Source organism: Rhyacophila brunnea, unplaced genomic scaffold, assembly GCF_057557595.1.
Source record: "Rhyacophila brunnea isolate RB1 unplaced genomic scaffold, BYU_Rbru_1.0 scaffold_22, whole genome shotgun sequence".
Taxonomy (NCBI): domain Eukaryota; kingdom Metazoa; phylum Arthropoda; class Insecta; order Trichoptera; family Rhyacophilidae; genus Rhyacophila; species Rhyacophila brunnea.
Genome location: NW_028232882.1, coordinates 15201745 through 15215953, shown reverse-complemented (window position 1 = coordinate 15215953; position 14209 = coordinate 15201745). Strand labels below are relative to the sequence as shown.

The following is a 14209-nucleotide window of genomic DNA, read 5'->3' as shown; positions in this document are numbered from 1 at the left end:
TTTAAGCGCTTTGTTACAAATGGTAACTATATGGCTAATAAATGTCAGTTTACTCTCAAACGTAATGCCAAGATCCCTTACAGATGATATTCGTGATAGAACTCTGCCATGCATCGAGTATTGGAAAAACAACACTTTTGAGGCTCTGGTAAACGATAAATGAAATGAAATGAACGCCTTTACGCTACGTTTCTTTGTACGAAAGAAATTTGGTCGAAGGCATCAGACCGAATTGAATTTTCACGATCATCTCTTTGCCGAAGTCTTTGATTTATCGAAAATAATATTTCCATTTGATTTTAAGAAATTAGAAATAACTATTTAATCTTACGTATATGTATTTTGTCAGTGTAGTTAATTATGTATTCACAGCTAAGTATCCTAAAGAGACAATTGCAAGACAAGTTTTTAAACTTCTAAAATGCATTGACGGTTAGGGTAGGGTTACTTCATCAGCGCTGCGGGCGAAAATATTATTCCAAAAATCATTCTTTCAAGGGTTGTACCTCTTTGCTTACTTTATTTTCCGTCCTTTATAATCTGTCTACACCGTTTAGCTTTAGATCTAGAGTTTATGAACGAATCTCGTAAGCATTCGACGGCTGGGCCACTCCCGGAAGAGATGGGTTGATAACGTCATGATGGACGCAGAGAGGCTGAGTGTGATGAACTAGAGAGAGAGAGAGAGAGAGAGATAGACTTGGTGATAAACCTGAATGCCATATAATTCCAGCGTAACATACTGTTTAACTTTGCAAATTACAAAATAGTTTCTACTAATAAAAGTCAAGGTTTTTTATTTTAGAGAAAAAAAATTATTTACCCTAGCCCTCTAATTTAAATAGTTTCAATCCATAGGTCTCAATTTTATTTTATATTGGTTTACATGTTTTGAAAATTTCAAATCGGCAATTTCAAAGTCGATAATTGTTTTAATATTTTAGCATTTTCTATTACATCTAAGGCATGTATGTAATTTAAAATAATGCAAGCATAGTGCACGACCTTGCTGGTGCCCGGCATGGTGCCATAAAAAATCATATAGTTTTAACAATATAATTACTTAATAAATTTGAAAATATTTTACTGGAAATCTTTTATTTATATTCTAAATTGATAATAAAAAATAAATGAATACACTTGACTACCTTTGGGATGGTATGAAATTTAAAATATCATTAAATTTCTTGTTTTACACCGCACCTTTATTACAAATACAAACTGTTTTACTACTGTATTTTTCTTTGATAATAAGTATATTATTAAATATTATTACATTGACATTATTAAATAGTTATTAATTAAAATAAATAAATTTATTATAAGATGACATAGTATTTACTTGTGATTAATTATTTTTATATTATTTTACAATTATTTAATGTGCCGCTAATATGACAGACTGGCTAGACAAGCTGCATACAAAGTCTAGACTCTAGAATCTAGATCCTCGATAATATGTAATGTCAGAGTCAACTTATCCACCAACCATTCCGTGTTATAAATTTTTAATAAACCATTTCTTTTATTCAACTAATAATTCACAAGATTTTAAAATGTAATATGTCATATAATATTGAACATACATTACTTGAAAACACCTCAGCTATATACCCACTAGAAAAAATCACATTTGCAAAAAGTTGGTTAAAGCATATTGGCGCGATACAAGTGAATATACAGGTTCGAATCCCGTCGAGCATCGTATTTTTTTCAAATGTGATTTTTTTCTAGTATCTGAGGTGTTTTCAAGTTATGTATGTTTATTATAAATTTGATGAAAATAATATCCACATAAAATATTTTTACGTATTTAAAAAAAACTACAAAGTGAAGTATGTACCCATGTCCTATAATTGAGGCTATTAATTTCAAAGTCGTTAACCACCACATTTGGGACATCAAATAGAATATTTTCTTTCTGCAAACAATTATTAACAATTGGGAAAAAATAATAACTATATAAAATGTCCTTAACGTCGTTAAAATTAATAAAGATGTACCTATGTTTAAAGTGAGTCGTAAAATATAAAAGATGGCGGATGATGAATGATGAACCTGAACGACTTTGCAATCAACCTCCGGTTTAATAATTCTATTTAACATAATATATAATTTGAAAACATATCAGTATATACCCACTAGAAAAAATCTTCAATGAATAATTACAATCTTAGCGAGACTCAAACTCACATCTACTGGATTCACGTCAATGTGCTTTACCAATTGGGCTATGTGCACCCCATCTAATTGCAAGGAAATTAACTAGTAGTATTTACACATTGAAGCGCTTAACAAATTACATTCATTTTTAGCCATCAGCGTTTGTGAATTCAACCAAAGTATCAATTAATTACATTACATTACCGATGTTTGGATTTATCCAAATGTTAGTTATAAAGTACATACACTTGCTAATAATTTAATAATTTTTTGTAACGAATTTAACATACTTGAAAAACCCCCAGTAGGACTCAAACCCGCAACCGCTGTATTCGCACAAATGTGATTTACCAAATTGAGCCGCATCGTATTTTTTCAGAGATTTTTCTAGTTGTTAGATGTAGGTAAGTACATATAACATTCTCTAATTTTATTAATTATTTATTGAATAAAAAATAGTTTATTTATTTTTGATTAAAATTTAAATAAACGGAGATGCATTTGATATTTTATTACAAAACTTTTGAAATTACAACAGTTCATAAATTGAATTACCGCGTGGAAATAGTTATACAGTTAAACCTGAAAATTGTCAACTGTATAATGCAAATACGTATTGAGGGTCGTGGTCATTTGTTTTTTCTATGACGATGGAAAAGTATTTACAAAAACATAATAAAGATAAATATGGCTCGTCAATACCACGCGGACAAATCCGCCTCGACAAAACCGCCCGCAAAAAATACAAAAATATATAAAACAAGTGCTTTTTTGGTTTTTCAAATTCTGAATCGATAAAAATTTACACACTTGCGATAATCAGCGTAATTTGAAATTTAATCCGTTGCAGCTGTTAGTATAGTAATAACTTAAAATCATCAGCTTTTAACACAGTTCTTAATGCCTTTGTATGGTAGTATTTTTAATTTAGAATATTTAAGAAGGTTAGCACATAATATTTAAATTTAATGTTAAATAGTTTAGGTATATTTTTTTTATTTGTGTATCTAAACTATAATATTATGTAAAAATAAAAATTGTCTTAGTTCTAAATTGTTTTAGCGGCAATGTCTGTCCGGGTGGTTTTGGTTCGGGTGGTTTTGTCGGGACTCCATTAAAAACGTGTAAATGGAGTTTGAGACTAATAGCTTCAATTTTCTACAATTTCATCACAATTCCTTAAAATACTGTATTTTAATATATTATTTAGGATAATATTAAATGTGTGGTGAAGTATCAAAACGATTATTAACGATAATAATTAATAGTGCTATGATGCTTTGTGCCTAATATAGTTCACAGTGATAAACAGTGATATCGCCAAATTGAAGTGATAGCGACGAAATGTAACAGAAAAGCATCTCTAGTCTCTATATAGGCAAATATGCAAACAATGTCTGATATGGGAAGATGCTGAAGCGGTGGGGATGTTATATAACGCTTACCCGAGTGGTGATAAGTGATAATACATCGCGGAGTGTTGTGTGAAACGGTGCCAAGATGCGAAGCCTCAGGACCTGGTGGTCTATTCTGCTCCTGCTGGCGACTTCCTTGTGTGCTGCTCAGAATACTCTCCCCAATACCAAGTAAGTGGTGACTGCACAGTTTACAAGATAATATGCAGGACATTTTTTAATAATGTCCTGAAAACTAGTTTTATTCTCACTTTGTTCATTAAGCTCCAAATTAACATTATAGTATATATTATATTTATATAGAAAAGCTTCAAATTATCAGATCACTACAACTTTTCATACTTATGTCCAATAAACATTACCAAGATCTTGTCGATATGGAATTTAATTCTATATCTATATTTGCTGGGAGAATGTTTAATTATTATGCTTCACAATAATAATATTCAGTGGCGTAACAAGTGTTTTCACGATATCCAACTGCTTTAAAGTAGACTCCAAAGACCCATTTTTTTTTAAAAATAATTTGTACAGTTATATACTTATTTCGTTGCCAACAAATTTTCGATTATTCTTGTTAAATTAATTATTAATTATTTTTGATGTTTTATGAATCGCGTGTGTTGACGAACGTAGGTCCTTTTAAACGATCGTAGTTACATCTCTCGATCGATCGTTGCATTACATTTCGCCATCCACATAGCTGAAGGTATTGCGAGATGAAAGTAGGGTAACCCAATGAAGGCCGTTACTAGTGTCTCAATAATTATTATAATATGTATATACGAGGGTGGGTCAATAATTCCTTAGAAAAAAGCATTAAAACAGTTTTTATTTTTGTATTTTTTTTTTATTTCTCAACATAATCTCCTTGGAGCTCAATACACTTGGTTAGACGTTTCTCAATTTTTTTTAAACCGTCAGAAAAATAAGTTTTCGGAAGGCCCTCAAAATAAGCATTTGTCCGATCGATGACTTCTTCATTTGAAAAAAAACGTTGTCCACTTAGCCATTTTTTTAAGTTTGGGAAAAGGAAAAAGTCACTGGGGGCTAAATCTGGCGAATACGGTGGGTGGTCGACCAATTCGAACTTCAATTCTTCAATTTTAGCCATTGATCGTAAACATGTGTGAACACGGGCATTGTCCTGATGAAAGAGGATTTTTTTCCTGTTTAAATGAGGCCGTTTTTCTTCAATTTTGTTTTTTAGCTGGTCCAATAAAGATGCATAATAATCCCCTGTTATTGTTTTTCCTTTTTCCAAATAGTCAACGAAAATAATTCCAGGTGCATCCCAAAATACAGTAGCCATAACCTTACCAGCTGATTTTACGGTTTTCGCCTTCTTTGGACATGGTTCGCCTTTCGCAATCCACTGCTTTGACTGTTCTTTCGTCTCGGGAGTATAGTGGTGTATCCATGTTTCATCTACAGTCACAAAGTGACGAAAAAATTCATCCGGATTGCGTTGCATGAGCGACAACAGGGCTTTAGAGGCCACCACCCTATTGCGTTTATTGTCGACTGTGAGCAAACGCGGCACCCATCTTGCAGAAATTTTTTTCATGCCCAATTTGTCATGTAAAATAGAAATGACGCTACCTTTTGAGATCCCTGTAACCTCAATTATCTCACTCAACTTTAATCTTCGGTCACTTAACACCATATTGTGGATTTTATTGATCATTTCTGGTGTAGTCACCTCTACAGGACGTCCTGAGCGTGGTTCATCCTTTTTTGATGTACGACCACGTTTAAATTCATTTAACCAGTTATAAATAGTTGCAAGTGAAGGAGCAGATATGCCGTGAACTAAATCCAACTCATTTTTTATTTCCTTTGCTGTTAACCCTTTTATATTAAAATGTTTAATAACAGCTCTAAACTCAATTTTCTCCATTTTCCATTTTTCCATTTTCCACAAGCAAAATTTTTTTTTAAATGTACGAGAAACACACAACAACCCGACCAATCTGATTGAAACTTCGCAGCATACTGAATCGGTAGTGCCGCTGCATGAAAACAAACCGCTTACATTACTAGTCGCGCCACCTGTCGGCTTTTCTAAGGACTTATTGACCCACCCTCGTATTATATAATTATATGCTATACATCAACTTTGGATCATGAAAAATTACCGGTAAGAGGATAGGTAACGATAAACCACCACAATTCTGGTCTAGCTCAGTTTCGGTTTTTTTTTTTTAAGGTGGGTATCATTAATTGTTCTGTTGTAATTAGCAGCTGTCACTTTTATTTTATTTTCCGGTTTTTCGTCTGGGCTTTTGGAACTGGAGGTGAACAAATAATACACCGGAATTGTTTTGGAAGCGGCAAGGTATATTTAAGTTAATATTATATAATAGTTACATTTTTAATAATTTATTTTACGGAGGAGAGAAATTCGCGCGTTTACTGTTTGGCTGTTTCAACATTCTGCCCGCCATCTTGTGTTTTGCTTTCAACGAAAGCCGTTGTCGAAAAAAAAAGCGACGTTGCAATATCTTCAACGGCCATAATTTACGGCATTGCCGGCTCGGCTCTATTATCATTATTTTTATTTCGGAATCAGCGCTTTAAATTGTATACATTTATTTAGTTCTATGATATTTACTTTGTACGGCGCACTTACGCGTTATTACAACGTAGTGTCCATACTGCGGAATTTTTTTATACATCTTAATTTTACATATTTTACGATCTAGTTATGAAGTAACACTCTTTTTCTTCTCCTAGCACTATCTAACATTCCTCTCTCTCATTCACAATGCAAGTTATTACAATTTATTGGCGTTTTGTCTACACATTCTACTGACATGTTTTACTCATTTGTTTGTGTATGTTTAAGTGGCAAAAGCCCAATACCATTCGTCGTCTCGCATACCTTCTGATGTGTTTACCCTGGTCTTCCACGGACCATGTCCTCAGCCTCAAGGATATGGTTCGTGGGACTTATTCCTGAAAGGGAAGCGTCCCTCTGGGTGATCAAGGTTGCGGCTAGGTGCTGTTTTATTTGACTACAGGGCCAAGGGTGTGCTCAGGCCACTCTACACTCCCAAAAGGTACTCCAGGTATATGACCTGAAGTCCGAAGACGTAACAGTAAATACCGGTTTACGACAATTACCGGTAAATTATATATTTACGAATTTAGGGTCACTATTATTGCATTGAGGTTATAAGTTGACTTCACGAAATCAGCGTACACTAATGAAAGATTCAATGCAAATTGTAATACCTATTGATAAAATGGGCAATTATGGAAAATCTGTTAGTCATTACTCATTACTCATAGGGAAAAGAGCAGTTGAGAACAAGGTTGACTATTAACTTATGATAGTATAGCATGTAATCTTACCTATCCCTTAACATCAAAATAGGTTATAAGAAATCTTTTTATAAAATTTTAGTTGCATAATAAAAGTAAATAATTACATTAAACAGTAAAAATTACGTTTTTTATTAATTTTGTGAAATACCAATAATACAAAATTGACCGGTAGTTCGGTAATAAAATTTATCGATATTGACCGATAAACTGGTTTTCTGAAAACTGGTAATGCATACTTACTCCAATCGTCTTGTATTTACTATTTCCGTCAACAAAATAATTATGAATCAGTTACATTATACAATTCCCGGTAAATGAATGAAAATACTCCAGGTAATTCAGTTGCCAATTTTACAATAAGGAAAGGTGAGATAATGAGGATTATGTCTTTTTTTATCACTTTGATTAAATTTAATTTTGCGGTTTTAGAGAGGCCACGGAATTACTCAATTTTATGCCTCACTTTTACCTCATGGTTTTTAATTTTTTTAACATACCTACTAAATTATCATGTATTGTCCTTTCCGTTTAACTATCTCTCAAATTATTAACTATGAATTGAATTTATTCACTTCGTTCGTATATTGAAACATATGGCTACATAAGGTGAAGAGGATGGAATCCGAAACTTAAAATAAATTAACTAAACACACGCACTGATGTTAAAATACTTTGAAATATACTACGCATGTGCATATTCAACTTTTCTGTACATATTATCTACTATATCACAATATAATCACTGAAGAGATAAGAAATTTTGACAATCACTCTTATCTTTCTTAACTGTCAATTCATGGCATTGTATTAATTGAAATAAATCAGAATCCTTTGTATTTAGTATACGTAATACAACTTAATATGTTCATGACTAGGGAATCCAATCCCGGGATCCCGAGCTATTTTCGATACCTATGAATCCCGGGATTGATAAACATAATCCCGGGATTTCGGGATTGATTTTTTTATCACTTTTTATGGGAAATATAACAGAAAAAATACTTTTAATACAAAATAACTACATTAGAAATAAACTGAGTTTGAATGAAGTTTGATGTGTAGGTTGCCGATTCATTTTATTTTTTCACATAGATTATTAAAAATGAGAAAGATTGGTAAAAAAACAATGCTTCGCACTTTTAACAAAGTAATTCCACCATGATATCATACGTTTTACGGCAGTTTCATATTTGGCTGACTAATTAGATTTATGAAGCGGAAAGGCCATAAGTACGCCATGATTATTTGCTTTACTATTTTAAATCTCGCTGATCTATTCATTATGTTTTTACTATCAGAAATAGCAATCTCATATTAAATTCACATTATTATTTATATTACAATATTATTTACTCCATTAAACTTGTGTATTTCCAAGATTTAACGTACACAATATTAACAATAAATGTCTTAAATAGTATAAATTATACTAGATTTATTTTTGACCGATTTCATCAATGTTATTTGTAAATATAAAAATTTTATATTAACAATGGAAAAAAAATCCCAATCCCGGGATTGTCAAATTGTAATCCCGAAATCCCGGGATCAGAATTTTGGCTCGGGATTGGATTCCCTATTCATGACCGGTTTCAATACAACGCGGTATGGATATATACTATGTTGGGATTATACAGAGTTAGGGGTAGCTACACTCTTGGATGATTTTTTCTTTTTAAATTTACATTACATTACATTACATTACATTACATTACATAACTATTTTCAATCCTATAAAGATCATATAGACCTCTACAGCGTAGAGGACGTATTAACAGATTTTTGTTTTTCCTGGAAATGAATTTCAGCCTCTTGATCAACCCATTCGGTCCATACTCTGGATCCAAAGATACATTGTAAAACAACATGCGAATTAGCTAGACCTGTGATTCAAACCTGGGATACACGACATTATATGCTTACTCGTTACCGCTCGGTCATCGTCAGCGTGGCACTAATCTCAGCTAGAACCAATGACATTAACGTCATTGGCTAGAACATTATCATCCCAACATAATAATGTAAATAAAGTGTGAGAATTTTCCATTTTCGTTCAAAACAATGAATTACCGTGCTAAACAAGAAGAAGTATCGCATCATAATTAACTCAGTGATTCTCGACCCACTGCTGAATGAAGGCGGGTGCCGGACGAAATCCCGAAGGCCGAAATCCCGATTTCGGCATTCGGGATTTCGGCATTCGGGATTTCGGCCTTCGGGATTTCGACCCAAACCCAATGAAGGCTACTCCTTACTCTTTACACTATTTTAAGTCAATAGTCTATCTCATCTATATAGACTTGCTCTTTTCTATTTTTGGCACCACTGTATAGTGCTATTTATTCAATGATGGTATATCATTCGAGCAATGTAGCCTATCCCTTTCCACTAGGAGTTTGGCGTTATTATTATATCCGACATAACCTGCGAAGTTAATGAAGTGCCCTTGAAGATATCACATTCCACTGAATACTTCGGTTGCACTCTGGATAATAACTGGGACCATACTATTGAGCAAGAGTGCTTTTACTCGACTGAGGAAAATAATATGTAGCCACGACCTGATGTATCTATAGTCTAAGCACGACCCAAACCTGAGACTCAGAATGAGAACGACTAGATGCTGTGTCTTTTCAGTCACATTATTTTATTTATTTATTTTTAAAAAAGACACACTGAGCACATAACAAATTATTAATTCAAGACGTTCACAACGTGATATTTAGATTAAAAAGTACAGGTAAATTAAACAACAAAATATAATTTTAAAAACAAAATACATAATGTGCATTGTGCATTGACCAACCGCACAGCCCTCGCTATTGGTGCCTGGTGAGCCTGACATGAGGAAACAGCTTTCACCCAGTCATGGCTGCGACCACACATGTAATTGACGGGTGTATAAAAATTAAAATTTTCCAAAAAACGGTATTGGAAACTATACCACGTGAGAGCAGGGAAAAATGCTTTAAGAGCATGGAATATCGACATAGACACGCACAGAAACACCACTTAAAGCTTTTTAAATATGGGTGTACAGATGCATGTTCCATCTAAGCTGGAGAGACAAAATAAATGCCGAGGATAAAAAGGCCAAAGAACGATGTAAAATTATGCATCTTATCATTGAAATGAAAAAGAATACCCTGGCTCAAGAATCTTAACTAGTTTCAGCTCAACACTCCACCCCTATTTAGAGCAGGGATGGATATGGAGAAAATGACCGAACTCATCGCCGATGTTCGATTAGCATCAAATAAACACTTTAAACTTCAAATTAATTGGGTATTTATTATAAAAATAAAATAATCTTTCTTTCCAATACCTAAGATATCCACTTTTTTGACTCGTCGAAAAATAAGAAGCCATATATGATAAATTTGAAGCGACATTATCGCTGAAGTTAGCAACTGAATATTTTTAATATACCTTCATGCGAGACACAGGCTAAAATTTTGTAGAGCACTTTATATATTTATCACAAAAAAATAATTCACGGGCTGTTGAACTCTCCTTTGTCTGTAGGCAGTCATTATTTCATGATGACTGATATGTGAAGTAAAGTAAACAACCTGACACAGCGACAAGAAACAAACGTGTTATACGAACATAATATTACTTCACTAATTTTCATATATACATAATTTGAAAACACCACTGGAAAAAATCTTTTTTGAAAAAAAATACGACGCCCAGCAAAACTCGAACCCACATCCACTAGATTCCCGCCAATGTGCTGTACCTATTGAGCCATGTGTGTCATATATAATTAGTGTCCGGAAATTTGTGCGTAAACAATTGATTATTATCAAATCAAATCAAATTTATTTATTTTACATATAATGAACATAACAAATTTTAAATTCAAAGCGTTCACGTCATGACATAAAATAAGTGTTAATAATTTTTAAAAATAAAAATACAGAGAATAAGTAATAAAATAATAAAATAAATAAAATAAGTAACACAATAAAACTGGATGGAAGCACACAGAGTGAACTTTGATAGACCCTATCTTAAAAACCTATAAAACAACATCCACATAAATTCACCCTCACGTAAGTGGAATATGTCAATATCCGAAGCGATTTCATTAAACATGTTTACTGCCCTCCCAGTTGTAATTACTAATGGCAGGTTAGTTCTGCACCGTGGTAGAACAAACAACGGATGCCCCCGATTCCTAAGGTAATTATCAGAGACACACAAGCCAACACCACCAAGAATGGCAGAGTTCACATTTACGCCGCGTATAATATCATCATCATCAGCCGGGGTCGATCCACTGCTGTATGAAGGACTCCCCTAGCTTCCTCCACTCTTCTAGGTCCCTAGTTCTGTTGCTACCACATACATCCACCGAACATTATGAGTTCGGTTATCCAGGTGATTTTAGGGTATCCATGTAGACGTTTTGGCTGTATAATAATTATGCATGAAATGTTGTACTTATCAGAAATAGAAGACCGTATAGCATTGACATCAAACTATCTAAATATATATATCTAAATAAAACTTACATAATACGTAATAAAACCCACCGGAATACAATCATCTTGTATAAATTATATAAAATTCTAGAAGTTGCTTGTAATTATGAAGTCGTGCGTTAAAATATGTAATAATAGCGTTATTATCAGTTATTTTTGATATCAAGCAATAGAAAATTAATATTATTATCGAGTCTAATAACATTGAATATTAAATAGGTACCTACTGACTGCATAACTCCACGAATAATGCGTTTTTTATATCAATGCTATACGGCTATCTCTTTCTGCTCACGTTGGATAATGTAGCACGTACAATTCTGCACGTATTTTCTGGCAATCATACAGCAGTTGAATAAAAATATTGTTTTCTAAAACAGCAATAATAATTTGACTTGTTTGTTTATTTCCGATAATTAACAGTGGCTGGCAGATTACTTCTGATTTCAATGTTTTGATGATATAGATAAATACATAACATTTCAAAGTTGAACGATGTATTTAAGATAATATGTATGGTAATTATAAGACAGAGAGAGGATAGTGTCAGGATATATTAAGTGGCCATTTTCTCAGTAGAACATCAAGCATTCGAAATAAATTCAAATATAGAATTTCAGACATTGATTCGAAATAATAATAACAAAAAACCCATTTCGGTTGATTATAAGGATAAGCTAAGAGAATAATTATTAGCATACGTTTTAATGTAATAAATAAACCGACTGAGTGTTTCTATATAATAGAAAAAAAAATTACCATGGAAATATTTTGTATTCTGCATGGGTACCGACTTTCTCACATGTGGTTTTCCCAGAATATTGTGACTACGCATAAAAAAATTACATTACACTAAAAAGTATTGTTATTACTTGTATCGTAAACCGGTATTCAATCAAAACTTTTAAGTACTGCACGGAATCAAATTAAATTTATTTTATTACTACACTCTCACATAATATTAATTTGTTTACTATATTATGCATTCAAAGGCAGTTAAAATTTATAAACTTTATCCGAAAAGGACGAAAGATAAACAGGTACGATTTTCTTCGGAAAAGTCATTAACTTAAGTTGCTTATTTTAGATTGTACACTCGTCGTCCGCACGAAGCACGGAAAAAAAGTAATCAGATGGTATTACAACAAGAAAAGGCGCTCCAAGTGTTTGAAAACAGAATCCTTCGGAGAATACTTGGACCCATCAATGAGAACCACCGGTGGCGCATCCGCACAAATGCTGAGCTCTTCGACGCTTAACTTAAAGTCATGTAAATTCAGTTAAAACACATTAGAGTGCATTGCGACCTCTGTCTTAGGTAACTTCTCCTGGGAATTTAACAGTCATAAAAATATGGTGCTTCACATCTAACTGTAGTGTTCCGTGATACCCATGATTAAGACCGGGTCTGGTGCGTGGCGGATTTGTGGTGGACCATTAACTTTAATAATAAGAAATAGATACCTTAAATTATCTACATAATATATACCTATGTAGGTATTTACTTATTTTAATATTAACGGTTCCTATTGAGTTATGGGATATCTGCTATATATAAAAAAAAACAATCTATCAGATTCATTAAAAATTAATAATAAAAAACATTGTAATTCAAGTTATCTAGTTGTAGTATTTACGTATTGAGGTGATGACTGTGATCTGATGAGTTACCCATTCTATTGTTATAAGAATAATAAAAACATCAGATCACTGAAGTTCTTGCTATGTGTTGCCAGTTGTAAGTTGTTTTTTTTACAACCGAAATTGATTCACTCGACAACGTCTACTATTTATTGGACCATGCAATCAATTTAATGGTGTTTTTTCTCGTCTTCCACTAGTCAACTTGTACCGATCATATTGTTGTTCTCACCCAAGCTGGTTTCTGAAAAATAAGACTTTACTGCTGTCAATAATAATTGTAAGTGTGTTTTTTATACTCTCTGTAGATAAATTTCACGTCGCCCATTAATAATTTATGATATTTGTATATATCAAAATATTATATTAAATTATTTAAATTTTTATGTACTTATGTATTTCGTTTACATAGTAAAAATTATCATCAGCATTGTTTTAAAATCCCAAGGCAGGTATTTTCTTCATCTCTCCCTATCATAGGCTAGTGTCCTTCAGGTATCTGCATCGACTGGTATAACATCCTTGTTGAAAACATCCAATCATCAATGTTTTAATCTACCATTCTATCTCTGATCATCTGATCTACTATCCAAGATGCCTCTCAGCTGCCCTACCCAACGGTATCTTACTAATCCATAATTCGTCGCCATGTCGCCTTAAAAGGTATCCAATGTCTGTACTATTTACCCAGTGCCGATTTTCTATGACGCAGATGATAAATCAATTCATCAAAAAAATTAAAAGAAGCCCTCAAAATAGTTCAAATCAGTGAAACAATTATTAAATTACAGCAACATCTTTAAAAAGATGCGGGTTTATCACAAATTGAGTATAAAATATTATTTATTTATTTAGAAAAAGAGTATTACGGCATTACAGCGATTGGCCAATGCGCCATAATACATAATAAATATAAAAATATCTTAATAACAAATAACAACTAATATAAAAAGAACGTAGATAAGACAGCATGTGTTTATGTACATATTAAAGAAACATGATAATATATACAATTATAAATTTAACATATTTAACAGGTCCACAAACATTATATAGTCAATAAAATATAAATCAACCTTTATGGTGCCATCAAATAAGTTAATCGCACGATACACAGCATCATGAAATATAACATCTGTCCTGCGACGAGGTATCTTGAAGACCGTAGAG

The 14209-nt window shown here is 32.7% G+C and overlaps 1 protein-coding gene across 1 annotated transcript in view; it reads left to right on the top strand.

The window, feature by feature from the left end:
• The first annotated feature begins 3458 nt into the window (after nt 1-3458).
• Nucleotides 3459-14209, top strand: part of LOC147070090 (pH-sensitive chloride channel 2-like) — a 75635-nt gene continuing 64884 nt past the window's right edge. The window contains exon 1 of the mRNA XM_085949799.1: nt 3459-3749. Within this exon, the coding sequence (XP_085805925.1) occupies nt 3664-3749 (86 nt within the window). The 5' untranslated portion in view covers nt 3459-3663. The remainder of the gene's footprint in view (nt 3750-14209) is intronic.